At 49.2% G+C, this 18,977-nt stretch overlaps 1 protein-coding gene across 5 annotated transcripts in view; it reads right to left on the bottom strand.

The window, feature by feature from the left end:
* Positions 1-18,977, bottom strand: part of heatr5a (HEAT repeat containing 5a) — a 344,658-nt gene that overhangs the window by 97,689 nt on the left and 227,992 nt on the right. For all 5 annotated transcript variants that reach the window (XM_072488316.1, XM_072488279.1, XM_072488289.1 and 2 more), the window contains one exon: positions 6,294-6,475. In XM_072488316.1, the coding sequence (XP_072344417.1) occupies positions 6,294-6,475 (182 nt within the window). The remainder of the gene's footprint in view (positions 1-6,293; positions 6,476-18,977) is intronic.

An 18,977-nucleotide genomic window follows, 5' to 3' on the forward strand; every position in this document is an offset into this window, starting at 1 on the left:
GGGGAAGGATTATCAGTTGGGTTAAGCTCCTTTACAGAGCCCCGGTGGCGAGTGTAGTGACGAACCGGCGGAGGTCCGAGTACTTTCGACTGTCCCGAGGGACGAGGCCGGGGTGCCCCCTGTCCCCCCTGTTGTTTGCATTGGCGATCGAACCATTGGCCATGTAATTGAGGGAGTCTAATAAATGGAGGGGGGTGGTCCGAGGGGGAGAGGAGCATCGGATGTCGCTATATGCGGATGACCTGTTGCTGTACGTGGCGGATACAATGGAGGGGATGGTGGAGGTCATGCAAACTCTGAGGGAGTTTGGGGAGTTTTCGGGCTATAAGCTCAATGTAGGGAAGAATGAGCTCTTTGTATTACAGGCGGGGCACCAAAAAAGAGGGATAGGGGACCTACCGCTGAGGAGGGCGGAGGGGAGCTTTCGGTATCTGGGGATCCAGATAGCCAGGAGTTGGGGGGCCCAACATAAACTGAATCCGACGAGGTTGGTGGAGCAAATGGAGGAGGATTTTAAAACATGGGACATGTTACCGCTCTCGCTGGCGGGTAGAGTGCAGTCGGTCAAAATGGTGGTCCTTCCGAGGTTTTTGTTTGTGTTTCAGTGCCTTCCCATCGTGATCACTAAGGCCTTTTTTAAGAGAGTAGGTAGGAGTATTATGGGGTTTGTGTGGGCGAATAAGACCCCAAGGGTAAGGAGAGGGTTTCTGGAACGCAGTAGGGACTGAGGAGGGTTGGCGCTGCCAAACCTGGGGAGCTACTACTGGGCAGCAAATGTGGCGATGATCCGCAAATGGGTTATGGAGGGAGAGGGGGCGGCATGGAAGAGGATGGAGATGGCGTCCTGTAAAGGAGCGAGCCTGGGGGCGTTGGTGACGGCACCGCTGCCGCTCTCGCCGACAAAGTATACCACGAGCCCGGTGGTGGCGGCAACACTAAGGATCTGGGGCCAGTGAGATGGCACAGGGGTGCAATGGGAGCACCGGTGTGGTCGGCGATCAGGGGTAACCATCGGTTTGTCCCGGGGAAGATGGACGGGGGGTTCCAGAGCTGACATCGGGCGGGGATCAGAAGAATGGGGGACCTGTTCATTGACGGAACGTTTGCGAGCCTAGGGGCACTGGAGGAGAAGTTTGAGTTACCCCCGGGAAATGCCTTTAGATATATGCAGGTGAGGGCTTTTGTGAGGCGACAGGTGAGGGAATTCCCGCTGCTCCCGGCAGAAGGAATTCAAGACAGGGCGATCTCGGGTGTATGGGTCGGGGAGGGCAAAGTGTCGGAAATACACCAGGAGATGAAAGAAGAAGGGGAAGCGCTGGTAGAAGAGTTGAAGGGTAAATGGGAGGAGGAGCTGGGGGAGGAGATCGAGGAATGTCTGTGGGCGGATGCCCTAGGTAGGGTTAATTCCTCCTCCTCGTGTGCCAGGCTCAGCCTGATACAATTTAAGTGGTTCACAGAGCTCACCTGACGGGGGCGAGGTTGAGCAGGTTCTTTGGGGTAGAGGACAGATGTGGAAGGTGCTCAGGGAGCCCGGCGAACCATGTCCATATGTTTTGGTCATGCCCGGCACTGGAGGGGTTCTGGAGAGGAGTGGCGGGAGCAATATCTCAGGTGGTGAAAGTCCGGGTCAAGCCAAGCAGGGGGCTAGCAATATTTGGAGTAGTGGACGAGCCAGGAGTGCAGGAGGCAAAAGAGGCCGGCATTCTGGCCTTTGCGTCCCTAGTAGCCCGGCGAAGGATCTTGCTAATGTGGAAGGAGGCGAAGCCCCCCAGCGTGGAGGCCTGGATAAACGATATGGCTGGGTTCATAAAGTTGGAGAGGATTAAGTTCGCCTTGAGAGGGTCATGCAGCGGTTCTACAGGCGGTGGCAACCGTTCCTAGACTATCTCGCGGAGCGTTAGAGGAAGATCGGTCAGCAGCAGCAGCAACCTGGGGGGGGGGGGGGGGGGAGGAACTGCCTGGGAGGGTGGATGAGCAAGAGATAACATGAAGGGTTGGGGAAACTGGCACGTATGGGAGAGAGCCAGTGTACAAAGACATGTAAATATACCATTTTGCCATGTATATATCTTGCTCTGTGCGATTTCTCGTTATTTTGTTACAGGTGGGGGGGGGGGGGTTATTGTTTGTAAGGGAGAAAAATTGCGTTAAAAAACTTTAATAAATATATATTTTTTAAAAAGCATAGGGAGATACGGCAAATTGCCGTTTTAACAAAATTGTGGTTTGTTTTATTTAGAATGTTGTACCATCTCAGCTGCCGTGGTGCAATTTTTCACAGCTATTAAAACGTGAGCAGAGTTTTCAGACTGAGTTGTCAGATGTTCATTAGTAAGAACCAAGCTCAGTGAGATGGAAGTTCTTAGCAAAAATATTTATTTTTTCAGCTTTGTAATTAGACATCAACCAGGCAGGGAAAAGCCACAAGGAGCAGCTAAGTAATTGTAATAACGTTGAATAATGAATCAACACAGGGTGGCAAAGGTTTGCACTCTCCTGAGTGCCCTCTTTGCTTACTGGGAACTTCTTTTCTCCCGAGTTGAAAAGGCATTATTTGATGAATAAACACTATTCCCTTGAATTTTGCCTGTTATAATTTCAGCATCTATCAAAGAAACCAGCTTCCTTTCTATCAATCTTGTTACATGACAAAGTCCTTGTTTAGGATTCAGGTTTCGTAACATGATAATTGCACCTCTAAGTTTGTGTGGTGGCATGCCCATTTTTTTTATTTTATAAAGACTGCGTAGAACCACTGGAGGGTATAGACTGTTGATACTATTTTATTTGCAGAATTCAAGTTGATGTATTCCTTTAATTCACCTGACTGTTTCTAAACTTTTCTCATTCAGATCGAGTGCATCTTCATTTTCAGCAGAAATAATGGCTTTCAAATAGTTTTGGCCCCACTATAGCATGGGACTTAGCATAAGGTAGGTATGTCTTGAACCCCAAAACATTTAGTCAAATAGAACATAGAAAAATACAGCACATAACAGGCCCTTCGGCCCACAATGTTGTGCCGAACATTTGTCCGAGATTAAGAACAAATTAAACCCCATCATTCTACCGTAATCCATGTACCTATCCAATAGCCGCTTGAAGGTCCTTAATGTTTCCGACTCAACTACTTCCACAGGCAGTGCATTCCATGCCCCCAATACTCTCTGGGTAAAGAACCTACCTCTGATATCCCTCCTATATCTTCCACCTTTCACCTTAAATTTATGTCCCCTTGTAATGGTTTGTTCCACCCGGGGAAAAAGTCTCTGACTGTCTACTCTATCTATTCCCCTGATCATCTTATAAACCTCTATCACGTCGCCCCTCATCCTTCTCCGTTCTAATGAGAAAAGGCCTAGCACCCTCAACCTTTCCTCGTAAGACCTACTCTCCATTCCAGGCAACATCCTGGTAAATCTCCTTTGCACCTTTTCCAAAGCTTCCACATCCTTCCTAAAATGAGGCGACCAGAACTGCACAAAGTACTCCAAATGTGGCCTTACCAAAGTTTTGTACAGCTGTATCATCACCTCACGGCTCTTAAATTCAATCCCTCTGCTAATGAATAGAACTTGTCCTGCATGGTAATAAGCCACACAAATCAAGAAGGCTTTCCAGCTTCAAAACTGAGCTTTGTGGAGCCAGCAATAAAGGGCATTTCAGTTGACGTCCGTACCCCCGTGTTCGGAAACAGGCAAACCTGCTACTGCTGCTGCTAGCTGTCTGGTAACTTGCGCTGGAAAGGGTGTAATCTGTGCAAGCCTGAGCGCTAGGCACCTGCAAAAAGCACAGCTATGTATGGCCCAATGCATTAAGCAGCAGTTCCGAAGTGTGGGTTACAACCCCAATGGGGCTGCAGAGGTCAGGTTTGGAGTTGCGAACTTCCCCTCTTCCAAACAGCAATGGCAACCATGGAGAAAGAGACTGCCCAGTCTGAAGATTCTGGTGGGACAGTCTTCGACCAATTGGGTTGATTATGCGATTGATTCCTCATCTTAGTACTCACTCTTCCAACTTCTTCCATCGGGCAAGAGATATAAAGTTTGAGAACACGCACCAGCAGATTTAAAAACAGCTTCTTCCCCACTGTTACCAGACTCGTAAACGACTCTCTCAAGGACTTATGGACTGATCGGATTTCTTCACACATCTTCTCTACTTTTAAAAAAATATTTTTTCTCCTCCTTTTTCACATTTTCTCCCAAATTTACACCCAACAATAAACAATAATCGGCAACGAATGTAATGCCAATCCCCATATCAATAACAACGATCCCATCCTCTCACTAAACCCCAGACATTAGCCCGCATGTTAACATAAACAAATGACAAAAAGGAATCAGGAATCACCCACAGTCACCATGAACACCCCCCCCCCCCCACCCCCCATCCCCAACTAATGTTCGCTGTGATCCAATTCTCGAAAGTGCATAATGAAAAACACCCATGAATTGTAGAACCCCTCCATCCTTCCCCTCAGTTTAAATTTGATCTTTTCAAGCATCAAGAATTCTCGCAGGCCCCCCCGCCACGCCAGGGCACAGGGTGGAGAGGTTGATCTCCACCCTAACAGAGGCCTTCGGGCGATCAACGAGCCGAAGGCTACAAGATCTGCCTCCGCGCCAGTTTCTAACCCCGGCTGATCCGACACCCCGAATATGGCCTCCCGTGGGCCCGGGTCCAGTTTCATGTGCACCACTTTAGAGATTACTCTAAACACCTCCTTCCAGTAATCCTCCAGCTTTGGACAGGACCAAAACATATGAACGTGGTTTGCGAGTCCCCCCTGCAACGTTCACACACATCTTCTACATCCTCAAAGAGCCGGCTCATCCTCGCCCTTGTAAGTTGTGCTCTATACACCACCTTCAGCTGTATCAGCCCCAATCTCGCACACGAGGTGGAGGCATTCACTCTCCGGAGCACCTCACACCAGAACCCCTCCTCCATACCCACTGATACTACCCACTTCTCCAGTCCCCCTGTCGTCAGCACCTCCTCCAGCAAAGTGGAAGCCAGCTCTACTGGGAAGCTCTATATCTCCTTTCTGGCAAAGTCTCGAACCTGCATGTCTCTAAATATTTCCCCCTGCTCCAGCCCATACTTCGTTCCCAGCTCCTTCAATCCCTCAAAACGACCCCCAAGAAACAAATCTTTTAGTGTTCTAATTCCTTTCTCCTCCCATCTCCGAAAAATTTCCATCCCACTTCCCTGGCTCAAATCTATGGTTCCCCCGAATCGGCATTTCCCTTGACCTTGCTCCCCAACCCGAAGTGCTGTCGAAGCTGGCTCCAAATTCTCAACAAAGCTATTACTACCGGACTCCTTGAGTATTTCCCCGGGGCTATCGGGAGCAGTGCTGTTGCTAGTGCTTTCAATCCTGACCCCCTACCCAAACTCTCCTCCATTCTGACCCATTGGGAGTCAATCCCTCTGACCCAGCTCCTTCTCCACATTCGCTGCCCAGTAATATTACATCAGGTTTGGAAGATCCAAACCCCCTGACTGCCTTCCTCTCTGCAGTACCACCTTGTAAATTCTGGCCACCTTCCCTCCCCATATGAACGAGGTAATCATCCCTTCAATCTCTCTAAAAAATGTCTTTGGCAGGAAAATTGGCAGGCATTGAAAAATAAACAGGAATCGTGGCAGCCCATTCATTTTAACCGCCTGTACCCGACCCTCCAGTGACAGAGGGAGACCATCACATCTTCTTTACTTAGTAGTACTACACTTCTGTATGCTTCACCCGATGCCTGTGTCTATGTAATTGCATTTTGTATTTTATGTTTGCTCTATTATACATTTTCTTTTCATGTACGTAATGATCTGTTTGAGCTGCACGCAGAACAATACTTTTCACTGTACATCAGTACACGTGACAATAAACCAATCAAATCCAATATGTGACGCCAAGGTTGTAAACGGTCTGGTTTAGTCTCAGATGGCTGCCAGGAAGAGGGATAGAATTGGTGGCTAAGAAATGAAGTTTGGAGCAGGGGCCAAAAAATATGGCTTCATTCTTCCCATAATTCAACTGGAGAAAATTTCTGTTCATTTAATAATGGATGTTCAAAAAGCAATCTGATACAATAATAGATTTACTTTTCAAAATACAAAAGCATTACAGTATTTCAACTTATTTTCTTTGTTCACTCTGTGACTACTTGTGGGACTGAATGGCACGCAAATTAATTCATGCATTGGTCTACAAAGCAGTGATTTAACTTCAAAGTAACCCACTTGCTATAAAACATTCTTGACACACAATGCAATTTTATGTTACTTACATTTGCTTGGTATTGTTCAAGAATTACATGACCAGGAAACTCTGGCTCAGGAACAGTTGCAAACTTCCTGATGATGATCAGAAGTGCTTCAAGGCCGGACAGCCGCAAGGCATGACTGTGATCTGTGGCAGCTATGAATGCCATGCGAATCAAATCTGCCAGGTGGATCACCAAGAAATCACCTGCAAATAATATTTTAAAGAGGCGCATGGTATATTTATCATAAAAACATTTTTAAAAACATCATAATGAAATCATGTGGTTTTCCATTTTAATACGAACATAGAGCATAATAGATACATACATAGAAGATAGGAGCAAGAGGCGGCTTTTTGGCCCTTCAAGCCTGCTCCGCCATTCATCATGATCATGGCTGATCATCCAACTCAATAGCCTAATCCGGCTTCCTCCCCATAGCCTTTGATCCCATTCTCACCAAGTGCTATATCTAGTCGCCTTTTGAATATATTCAAAGTTTTAGCATCAACTACTTCCTGTGGTAATGAATTCCACAGACTCACCACTCTTTGTATGAAGAAATGTCTCCTTATCGCTGTCCGAAATGGTTCACCCTGAATCCTCAGGCTGTGACCCCTGGTTCTGGACACACCTATCATTGGTAACATCTTCCCTGCATTTACCCTGTCTAGTCCCACTCATTCTTCTGAACTCCAGCGAGAACTATCCCAACCTAGTCACTCTCTCCTCATATGACGGTCCTGCCTTCCGTGGAATCAGTCTGATAAACCTTCGCTGCACTCCCTCGAGATCAAGAACATCCTTCCTCAGAGAAGGAGACCAAAACTGCACACAATACTCCAGGTGTGGCCTCATCAAGGCCCTGTATAATTGCAGCAACACATCCCTGCTTCTATACTCGAAACCTCTTGCAATGAAGGCCAACAAACCAATCGCCTTCTTTACCGCCTGCTGCACCTGCATGCTTACCTTCAGCGACTGGTGCACAAGGTCACACAGGTCCCACTGCACACTCCCCTCTCCCAATTTACAACCATTCAAGTAGTAATCCGCCTTCCTGTTTTTGCTTCCAAAGTGAATAATCTCAAACTTATCCAAATTATACTATCTTCCATTGATTTGCCCACTCGCCCAACGTGTCCAGATCATGCTGTAGGATCCCTGCATCCTCGTCACAATTCACCCTCCCACCTATCTTGGTATCGTCTGTAAATTTTTGAGATGTTACATTTTGTTCCCTCATCCGAATCATTAATATATATGTGAATAGCTGGGGTCCCAGCACCGATCCCTGTGGTACCCCACTGGTTACTGCCTGCCAATTTGAAAAGGACCCATTAATCTTCACTCTTTGTTTCCTCTCTGCCAACCAGTTTTCTATCCACCTCAATACATTTCCTCCAATCCCATGTGCTTTAATTTTGCACAACAATCTCTTATGTGGGACTTTGTCAAACACCTTCTGAAAGTCCAAATATACCACATCGACTGGCTCCCCCTTGTCAACTGTACTGGTTACAGGATGATGCAGGAGGAGTGTGATGAATGTATGACATTTTTATATATATTGTGTAACGTGTTGCAGTAATCATAGAATCCCTACAGTACAGCAGGCCATTTTGCCCACTGATTCTGCACCGACCCTTCGAAAGAGCACCCTACCTAAGCCCAATCCCCACCCTATCCCTGTAACCCACACCGAACCTTTGGATGCTAAGGGGCAGTTCAGCATGATCAATCCACCTACCTTGCACATCTTTGGACTGTGGGAGGATGCACTGTTATTGTTATGCTATTAACATTAACAATTGTTATATTAGAAATGTTCTCAGGGCAGCACGGTGGTGCAGTGGTTAGCACTGCCGTCTCACGCCGCCTGGGTCCCAGGTTCGATCCTGGCTCTGGGTCACTGTCCGTGTGGAGTTTGCGTGGCTTTCGCCCCCACAACCCAAAGGTGTGCAGGGTAGGTGGATTGGCCATGCTAAATTGTCCCATAATTGGAAAAAATAAATTGGGTACTCTAAATTTATTTTAAAAATATTAGTAGTGTTCTTAAAAGAACTTGCATTAAAGTATCCAGATTATTTGTCTGCTAAAGCTGTGATTAAGGGGTTAATGGTTCAGCAGGCTGTGTCACTCATGAGGGGGGCTGGATCTATTTTTAGTTTCATTTTCAGCCCTGCCCTGTCTGTTGTTTTTAGTTTCATTTTTGGAGTTCTGCTCTGGTTTCTGAGGAAAGGAGATGTGCTTCTCAGACGGACTTCTGAAAGCTTCTCTCCGAAGGACTTTGTGAATAAATCCGTATCCCTTTGTCCAGAAGAAGGCCCATCGATGCTGCACCGACCCTCCAAAACACCACTCCCCTGCCCTTTACCCATAGCCCCACTTAACCAATCTTTATTATTGTCACATTATTGGCTTACATTAACACTGCAATGAAGTTACTGTGAAAAGCCCCTAGTCGCCACATTCCGGCGCCTGTTTGGGTACATAGAGGGAGAATTCAGAATGTCCAATTTACCTAACAAGTACGTCTTTCGGGACTTGTGGGAGGAAACCGGAACACCCGGAGGAAACCCACGCAGACACAGGAAGAACGTGCAGACTCCGCACAGTGACCCAAGCGAGAACCTGCATACCTTTGGACGAATTTAGTCTGGCCAATCCACCTAGCCTGCACATCTTTGGACTGTGGGAAGAAACCGGAGCACCGGAGGAAACCCATGCAGACATGGGGAGAACGTGCAAACTCCGCACAGTCACCCAAAGCTGGAATTGAACCTGCACTGTGAGGCAGCAGTGCTAACCACTGTGCTGCCGTGCCGTCCCAACATTTGACCTGGTGTGTGTGGATTTTGCTTAATTGAAATTTTAGAAGTAGATAGGAAAGTAACCTCAGACCTTTCTTTTTTTTTTAAAAGAACGAAGAACTGTTTAATTGTTAATTGGTTGTTAACGTGGTAAATTGTGTGTTAATAATAAGGTTTGTTTTAAATTAAGGATCTCAAGTCATCAGCAGAATCACTCGAGGAGCGAAGTTTCCTCACAGTTTAATTGTTGGAATCTCCTCTGGTTTCCGAATAAAAATTTGGGTCTGGTCCAAGTACCATTAACAGCAGGCCATTCAGCTCCTCATGCCTGCTCCACCATTTAGTAAGATTATGGCTGAACTAATAGTAACCTCAAATCTACATTCGCCTACCCCTAATATCCTATCACCCCCTTGTGGGCCTGGAATCTATTCGCCTCTACGTTAAAAATATTCAAAGAATCTGCTTCCACAGTCTTTTCAGAAAGAGAATTCCAAAGACTCATGACCCGTAGTGAAAACGTTTTGCCTTATTTCCATTTTAAATGGGTGACCCCTTATATTTGAACAGAGGCTCCTCGTTCTAGATTGTCCCACAAGAGAAAACATTCTCTTCCCATCCACCCTGTCAATACCCCTCAGGATCTTATATGTTTCAATCAAGTCGCCTCTTACTCTTCTAAACGCCAGTGGGAAGATAAGTTTGTTTGAACTTTCCTCATTAGTCTGGTAAATGACTACCGGTTGCGGCGATGCGGAGATAAGCCGCACATTTCGGCAGCTCTCGCTAGAACGGACTTTTGGGCTCTCTGGAGGAGCCCCAACGGAAATCTTCTGACCAAATCCCGTGTGGGAAGGTGAAGCAAGGTCCCCCTTCCGTCGTGTATGGAGGGGACTAGAAGTGGAGCGGTGGAAAAAGAGGCTTTGGAGCAGTGGCAGAAACGAGGGGGAAAAAACAAGATGGCAGAGTGCGGAGATCGAGCAGCACGAGGGCCGGACCAGCAGGAGTTTCTCAGGCGCTGCGTGGAGGAGCTTAAAAAGGAGGTGCTGGCGCCAATGCTGTTGGAAATTGAGGGGCTGAAGGAGACCCAGAAGGCCCAGGCGGTAGAGCTCCGAGAGGTGACGGACAAAACTAACGAGAACGAGGACGAGATCTTGGGCCTGGCGGTGAAGATGGAGGCACACGAGGCGCTGCACAAGAGGTGGGCCTAGAGATTCGAGGTCCTGGAGAACAGGTCGAGGAGGAAGAATCTCCGGATTCTGGGTCTCCCCGAAGGAGTGGAGGGGGCTGATGCCGGGGAGTATGTGAACACGATGCTCCATTCGCTGATGGGTGCGGAAGCCTCTCCGAGCCCCCTAGAGCTGGAAGGGGCTCACCGAGTCCTGGCGAGGAGACCCAAGGCTGGCGAGCTGCCAAGGGCGATAGTGGCGAGGTTCCATCATTTCGCGGACAGAGAGTGTCCTGAGATGGGCCAAGAAGGAGCGGAGCAGTAGATGGGAGAATGCGGTGATCCGAGTCTACCAGGACTGGAGCGCGGAGGTGGCAAAGAGGAGAGCTGGCTTCAACCGGGCCAAGGCGGTGCTGCATAAAAAAAGGGTGAGATTCGGAATGCTGCAGCCAGTGCGACTGTGGGTCACTTATCAGGACTGACACCACTATTTCAAAACGCCAGACGAGGCTTGGACCTTTATCCAAACGGAAAAATTGGACTCGAACTGAGGGACTGTGGTTGTGGGGGAGATGTTGACTGTATACAGGGTTGTAAATATGGGTAAAGAATGTTTCACAGGTGGGACGATGGATGGGGATGGGGGAAGAGTTTATGATGGGGGGGACAGTGAGGAATGTGGGCGGCGGTGCTGGAGGGAGGTGAGACTCGGGGATGGGGGAATTGGGATAAGGCTGCAACAAGAGCTGCGCCACAGGGGGCGGGGCTGGCTCAGGAAAGCGCGGGCTTTTTCCCACGTTAGGGAGGGGGCGGATGGAGGAGCCAAGGAGGAGGAGGGATTTCCACACCGGGGGGGGGGGGGGGGGGGGGGGGGGGGGGGGTCAACGGGAAGGCAGGGGAAGCCGGGGTCAGCAGACTTACGGAAGTATTATGGGGGGAGCAAAAGAGCTAGATTTGGATAAAGCGGGGAGGGGGTGGGGGGAGGAGGGGAGGGGGGTAGACAATAGGGTTGTTGCTGCATTGGCCGAGGGGGAACTGAAATTGAAAGAGGTGGTCGGGGCGGGGGGATCCCCGTCTGGGGGACAGGAGGGTGCGGGAGACGCGGGCAAGGGACTGGCCTAAAATAGGAGATGGCTAGTCTGCAGGAAGGGGGGGGGGGGGGTAGCCCCCCAATCCGGCTGATCACATGGTGGAATGTGAGAGGCCTAAATGGGCCGGTTAAGAGGGCCCGAGTGTTCGCGCACTTAAAGGGACTGAAGGCAGACGTGGTCATGCTTCAGGAGACACATCTGAAGGTGGCAGATCAGGTCAGGTTAAGGAAGGGATAGGTAGGACAGGTGCGAAGAATAGAGGGGTGGCAATACTGGTGGGGAAGCGGGTGTCATTTGAGGCCAAGAATATAGTAGCGGACAATGGAGGCTGATACGTGATGGTGAACGGTAGGTTGCAGGGGACTGGGGTGGTATTGGTAAACGTATACGCCCCGAATTGGGATGATGCTGTATTCATGAAACGGATGTTGGGGCGTATTCCAGCCTTGGAGGTAGGAAGCTTGATAATGGGTGGGGATTTCAACACTGTGTTGGACCCAGCACTGGATCGCTCCAGATCTAGGACCGGAAAGAGGCCGGCTGCGGCCAAGGTGCTCAGGGGGTTTATGGATCAGATGGGGGGAATAGATCCGTGGAGATTTGCCAGGCCTTTGGCCAGAGAATTTTCTTTTTTCTCTCATGTACACAAGGCCTACTCCCGGATCGATTTTTTTGTTCTGGGCAGGGCATTGATCCCGAAAGTGGAGGGAACGGAATATTCAGCCATAGCCATTTCAGACCACGCCCCGCACTGGGTGGAACTAGAGCTGGGGGAGGAGAGGGACCAACGGCGGTTGGATGTGGGACTGCTGGCAGACGAGGAAGTGTGCGGGAGTGCATCGAAAGGTATCTTGAAGCTGTTGCTCCTTTTAGCCTTAGTTTTATTAGCTCTGATTATGTCACCTTTGCTCACGAGTTGGCAGGTATCTTTCCGATACCGCCACGTGGTTCAAGCTTGAGTTATGATTAATAAGTCAGCACACCGCTTAGTAAGAGTTAAATCAATGGTCATTTATTATATACAACAATTAATGCTTACACAATAATCCTACTGTCTATATAGAAACCTACCACTACTGGCCAATACTTAACTTTAGGAAGGGCCCACCAGGTCAGGGAAACAAATGGCTTATCGAATCGGATCTGGCCCGCGGGATTCAAAAAGGCTGATACGGGTCAATGGCTAGGAGTCTTTATCGGGTAGCGATCGCTGGAGTCAGACTTACTATTTCTGGTCGATGTTCTTGCGAAGGTCTCGAGCAGGTGAAGAAGGGAGAGAGAGAGAGATCTGAACTTGGCCCCTCACTTTATAGGGCCCAGGGGCTTCCCGCCTCTCGGGGCGGCCCTTGACCCTGAGTCCCAAGTGATTGGACTTGTTCCCAATCACTGGGTTCGATATGTCCAATAATGGGGCGATTCCTTGATCTGGGGGTGGTCGTTCACCTGTCTTTGTTTCGGCCACTGCAGGCGCCGACAGGTCTGGCCCGGCATTCAATTGCTAATATGTTGCAATTGTTCCCGGGGATAGCCGATTAAACTGCAGATGTCTGGGTTGATGTGCTGCTAATAGTCTTGAGTATCGATCTGGGCCGACTTCCCCAGAGCCGAATACGCTATTCTATCTGCAGCTGTCCGTTTGTGTCCTGTTGGCTGCTTTTCCCATCAGCCTTTTCGGTTAGCCATTTTAAAATCGGGTTTTGGCCAAATTAATAGGGAATCAGCCATTTTAGGTGGCTACAAAGCCAACGACAACAGGGAGGTGCAGATGGGAGTAATATGGGAGGCGCTGAAGGCGGTGGTCAGGGGAGAGTTCATCTCCATCAGGGCTCATCGGGAGAAGAGGGCAGGGAAAGGGAGAGGTTAGTGGGGGAGATTTTAAGAGTGGACAGGAGATATGCAGAGGCCCCTGATGAGGGACTACTCAGGGAGAGGCGAAGTCTCCAGACGGAGTTCGACCTGTTGACCACAGGGAAGGCAGAGGCACAGTGGAGGAAGGCACAGGGGGCGATGTATGAATATGGGGAGAAGGCGAGCCGGATGCTGGCACATCAGCTCCGTAAGAGGATGGCAGCGAGGGAAATAGGTGGAGTCAAGGATGGAAGGGGAACTACGGTGCGGAGTGCGGTGAAAATGAATGAGGCATTCAAGGCCTTCTACGAGGAACTGTATAGGTCCCAGCCCCCAGGGGGAAAAGAGGGGATGCGACGATTCTTGGACCAACTGAGGTTCCCGAGGGTGGAGGAGCAGGAGGTGGCTGGTTTGGGGGCGCCAATTGGGGTGGAGGAGATGGTTAAAGGACTGGGGAGCATGCAGGCAGGGAAGGCCCCGGGACCGGATGGGTTCCCTGTGGAGTTCTATAGGAAGTATGTAGACCTGTTAGCCCCGTTGCTGGTAAGGACTTTCAATGAGGCAAGGGAGGGGGGGGACCCTGCCCCCGACAATGTCGGAGGCGACGATCTCTTTGATCCTGAAGCGGGATAAGGACCCACTGCAATGCGGGTCGTATAGGCCGATCTCGCTCCGCAACGTAGATGCTAAGTTGCGGGCAAAAGTGTTGGCTACGAGGATTGAGGACTGTGTCCCGGGGTGATTCACGAGGACCAGACGGGATTTGTAAAGGGCAGGCAGCTAAATACCAATGTGCGGAGGCTCCTAAATGTGATTATGATGCCATCGGTGGAGGGAGAGGCGGAGATAGTGGCAGCTATGGACGCGGAGAAGGCCTTTGACCGAGTAGAGTGGGAGTATCTCTGGGAAGTGTTGCGGAGGTTTGGGTTCGGGGGAGGGTTTATTAGCTGGGTTAAGCTCCTATATAGAGCCCCAGTGGCGAGTGTGGTTACGAATCGGCGGAGGCCGGAGTACTTCCGGCTGTATCGAGGGACGAGGCAGGGGTGCCCCCTGTCCCCCCTGTTGTTTGCATTAGCAATTGAACCTTTGGCCATGGCATTAAGGGAGTCCAGGAAATGGAGGGGGCTGGTTCGAGGAGGAGAGGAGCATCGAGTGTCGCTGTATGCAGACGACCTGTTGCTGTATGTGGCGGACCCAGTGGAGGGGATGGTGGAGGTCATGCAGATCCTAAGGGAGTTTGGGGACTTCTCGGGCTACAAGCTCAATGTAGGGAAGAGTGAGCTCTTTGTGGTGCTTCCGGGGATCAGGAAAGAGGGATAGACGACCTACCGTTGAGGAGGGCGGAAAGGAGCTTTCGGTACTTGGAGATCCAGGTAGCTAGGGGCTGGGGGGCCCTGCACAAACTTAATTTGACGCGGCTGGTGGAGCAGATGGAGGAGGACTTCAAACGATGGGACATGTTGCCACTCTCGCTAGCGGGCAGAGTACAGTCGATTAAAATGGTGGTCCTCCCGAGGTTTCTTTTTGTATTCCAATGCCTTCCAATTGTGATCACCAAGGCTTTTTTTAAAGAGGGTAGGCAGGAGCATTATGGGTTTTATGTGGGCGAGTAAGACCCCGAGGGTAAGGAGGGGGTTCCTGGAGCGTAGTAGAGATAGAGGAGGGCTGGCGTTGCCAAATCTGGGTGGCTACTACTGGGCAGCCAATGTGGCGATGATCCGTAAGTGGGTGATGGAGGGAGAGGGGGCGGCATGGAAGAGGTTGGAGATGGCGTCCTGCAAAGGAACGAGCCTGGGGACGCTGGTGACACCTCCGCTGCCGCTCTCGCCGACAAGGTACACCACGTGTCCGGTGGTGGCGGCAACGCTAAAGTTCTGGGGGCAGTGGAGATGGCACAGGGGTGCGATGGGAGCCTCGGTGTGGTCCCCGATCAGAGATAACCATCGGTTTGTCCTAGGAAGGGTGGACGGGGGGTTTCAGAGCTGGCATCGGGCAGGGATTAGAAGACCATAAGACATAGGAGTGGAAGTAAGGCCATTCTGCCCATCGGGTCAACTCCACCATTCAATCATGGCTGATTTCAACTCCATTTACCCGCTCTCTCTCCATAGCCCTTAATTCCTCGAGAAATCAAGAATTTATCAACTTCTGTCTTGAAGACACTCAACGTCCCGGCCTCCACCGCCCTCTGTGGCAATGAATTCCACAGACCCACCACTCTCTGGCTGAAGAAATTTCTCCTCATCTCTGTTCTAAAGTGACTCCCTTTTATTCTAAGGCTGTGCCCCCGGGTCCTAGTCTCCCCTGTTAATGGAAACAACTTCCCTACATCCACCCTATCTAAGCCAGTCATTATCTTGTAAGTTTCTATTAGATCTCCCCTCAACCTCCTAAACTCCAATGAATATAATCCCAGGATCCTCAGACGTTCATCGTATGTTAGGCCTACCATTCCTGGGATCATCCATGTGAATCTCCGCTGGACCCGCTCCAGTGCCAGTATGTCTTTCCTGAGGTGTGGGGCCCAAAATTGCTCACAGTATTCTAAATGGGGCCTAACTAATGCTTTATAAAGCTTCAGAAGTACATCCCTGCTTTTATATTCCAAGCCTCTTGAGATGAATGACAACATTGCATTTGCTTTCTTAATTACGGACTCAACCTGCAAGTTTACCTTTAGAGAATCCTGGACTAGGACTCCCAAGTCCCTTTGCACTTCAGCATTATGAATTTTGTCACCGTTTAGAAAATAGTCCACGCCTCTATTCTTTTGTCCAAAGTGCAAGACCTCACACTTGCCCACGTTGAATTTCATCATCCATTTCTTTGTCCACTCTCCTAAACTGTCTAAATCTTTCTTGCAGCCTCCCCACCTCCTCCATACTACCTGCCCCTCCACCTATCTTTGTATCATCGGCAAACTTAGCCAGAATGCCCTCAGTCCCGTCATCTAGATCGTTAATATATAAAGAGAACAGCTGTGGCCCCAACACTGAACCCTGCGGGACACCACTTCTCACCGGTTGCCATTCCGAAAAAGAACCTTTTATCCCAACTTTCTGCCTTCTGCCTGACAGCCAGTCGTCAATCCATGTTAGTACCTTGCCTCGAATACTATGGGCCTTTATTTTACTCAGCAGTCTCCCGTGAGGCACCTTATCAAAGGCCTTTTGGAAGTCAAGATAGATAACATCCATTGGCTCTCCTTGGTCTAACCTATTTGTTATCTCTTCAAAGAACTCGAACAGGTTTGTCAGGCAAGACCTCCCCTTACTAAATCCATGCGGACTTGTCCTAAACCGACCCTGCACTTCCAAGAATTTAGAAATCTCATCCTTAACAATGGATTCTAGAATCTTGCCAACAACCGAGGTTAGGCTAATTGGCCTATAATTTTCCATCTTTTTCCTTGTTCCCTTCTTGAACAGGGGGGTTACAACAGCGATTTTCCAATTCTCTGGGACTTTCCCTGACTCCAGTGACTTTTGAAAGATCATAACTAACGCCTCCACTATTGCATCAGCTATCTCCTTTAGAACTCTAGGATGTAGCCCATCTGGGCCCGGAGATTTATCAATTTTTAGACCTCTTAGTTTCTCTAGCACTTTCTCCTTTGTGATGGCTACCATATTCAACTCTGTCCCGACTCTCCGGAATTGTTGGGATATTACTCATGTCTTCTACTGTGAAGACTGAGGCAAAGTACTTATTCAGTTCCTCGGCTATTTCCTTGTCTCCCATCACAAAATTACCAGCGTCATTTTGGAGCGGCCCAATGTCTACTTTTGCCTCCCGTTTGTTTTTAATGTATTTAAATAAACTTTTACTATCATTCCCAATGTTACTGGCTAGCCTACCTTCAAATTTGATCCTCTCTTTCCTTATCTCTCTCTTTGTTATCCTCAGTTTGTTTTTGTGGCCTTCCCAATCTTCTGACTTACTCTTTGCCACATTATAGGCTTTCTCTTTTGCTTTGATACATTCCCTAACTTCCTTTGTCAGCCATGGCTGCCTAATCCCCCCTCTGATAACCTTTCTTTTCTTTGGGATGAACCTCTGTACTGTGTCCTCAATTACTCCCAGAAACTCCTGCCATTGCTGTTCTACTGTCTTTCCCACTCGGCTCTGCTCCCAGTCGATTTTCGTCAGTTCCTCCCTCATGCCCCTGTAGTTACCTTTATTTAACTGTAACACCTTTATATCTGATTCTACCTTCTTTCTTTCAAATTGGAGATTGAATTCGACCATATTATGATCACTGCCTCCTAAGTGCTCCCTTACTTTAAGATCTTTAATCAAGTCTGGCTCATTACATAACACTAAGTCCAGAATGGCCTGTCCCCTCGTGGGCTCCATCACAAGCTGTTCCAAAAAGCCCTCCTGTAAACATTAAATGGGGGACCTGTTCATCGATGGGACGTTTGCGAGCTTAGGGGCGCTGGAGGAGAAGTTTGGACTACCCCCGGGAAACGCTTTCAGGTACATGCAAGTGAGGGCGTTTGTGAGGCGGCAGGTGAGGGAATTCCCGCTGCTCCCGGCACAGGGGATTCAAGACAGGGTGATTTCGGACGTATGGGTCGGAGAGGGCAAGGTGATGGCGATATACCAGGAGATGAAAGAAGAGGGGGAGGCTTTGGTAGAGGAGCTGAAGGGTAAATGGGAAGAGGAGCTGGGGGAGGAGATTGAGGAAGGTCTGTGGGCTGATGCCCTAAGTAGGGTTAATTCCTCTTCTGTGTGTGCCAGGCTTAGCCTGATACAATTTAAGGTTGTTCACAGAGCGCATATGACGGGGGCGAGGCTGAGTAGGTTCTTTGGGGTGGAGGACAGATGCGGGAGGTGCTCAGGAAGCCCGGCGAACCGCGCCAAACTGTTTTGGTCGTGCCCGGCACTGGATGGGTTCTGGAGGGGAGTTGCGAGAACTATATCTAAGGTGGTGAAAGTCCAGGTCAAGCCAAGTTGGGGGCTAGCATTATTTGGAGTAGCGGACGAGCCGGGAGTGCAGGAGGCGAAAGAGGCCGGCATTCTGGCCTTTGCGTCCCTGGTAGCCCGGCGAAGGATCTTGTTAGTGTGGAAAGATGCGAAGCCCCCCCAGTGTGGAAGCCTGGATAAATGTCATGGCAGGGTTTATCAAGTTGGAGAGGATAAAGTTTGCCCTGAGAGGGTCTGTGCAGGGGTTCTCCAGGCGCTGGCAACCGTCCGTTCCTAGGCTATCTCGCGGAGCATTAGATGAAGTTCGGTCGACAGCAGCAGCAACCCAGGGGGCGGGGACGACGACACGGAGGACATCTCTTTTGGGGGGGGGGGGGAAAGAGGGAGGGACAGGGAAGGGTTTTTTTTCTGGGGGGCATCTGAGCAAGAAAATACATAAATGATCTGGAAAGCTGATATGCACGGGAGGAATCCAATGTACAAAGATCTGTATCATATTGATTTGCCATGTTTATGTCTTGCTATGCGAGTTTTCTTTTCTTTTTGTTACGGGGGGGGGGGGGGGGTTTGTTTGTATGGTTGAAAATGTTGTTAAAAAATTCTTAATAAACATTTTTTTTAAAAAAATGAGTCTGTTAAACCTTTTTTGAACTGCTTCCAATGCATTCACAGCCTTTTTAAATCAGGCGATCAAGTGCCCAGTCCAAGCAAAACATAATCTCCCTACTTTTATATTCAATAACATTCTACTACCTTTCCTAATTACTTGCTGTACCTGTAAACTAGCCCTTTGTGATTCATGCATTTGGGCACCCATATCCCTCTGCATATCATAGATTATCATAGAATTTACAGTGCA

The sequence above is a fragment of the Scyliorhinus torazame genome, chromosome 2 (assembly GCF_047496885.1).
Source record: "Scyliorhinus torazame isolate Kashiwa2021f chromosome 2, sScyTor2.1, whole genome shotgun sequence".
In the NCBI taxonomy this organism is placed as follows: Eukaryota; Metazoa; Chordata; class Chondrichthyes; order Carcharhiniformes; family Scyliorhinidae; genus Scyliorhinus; species Scyliorhinus torazame.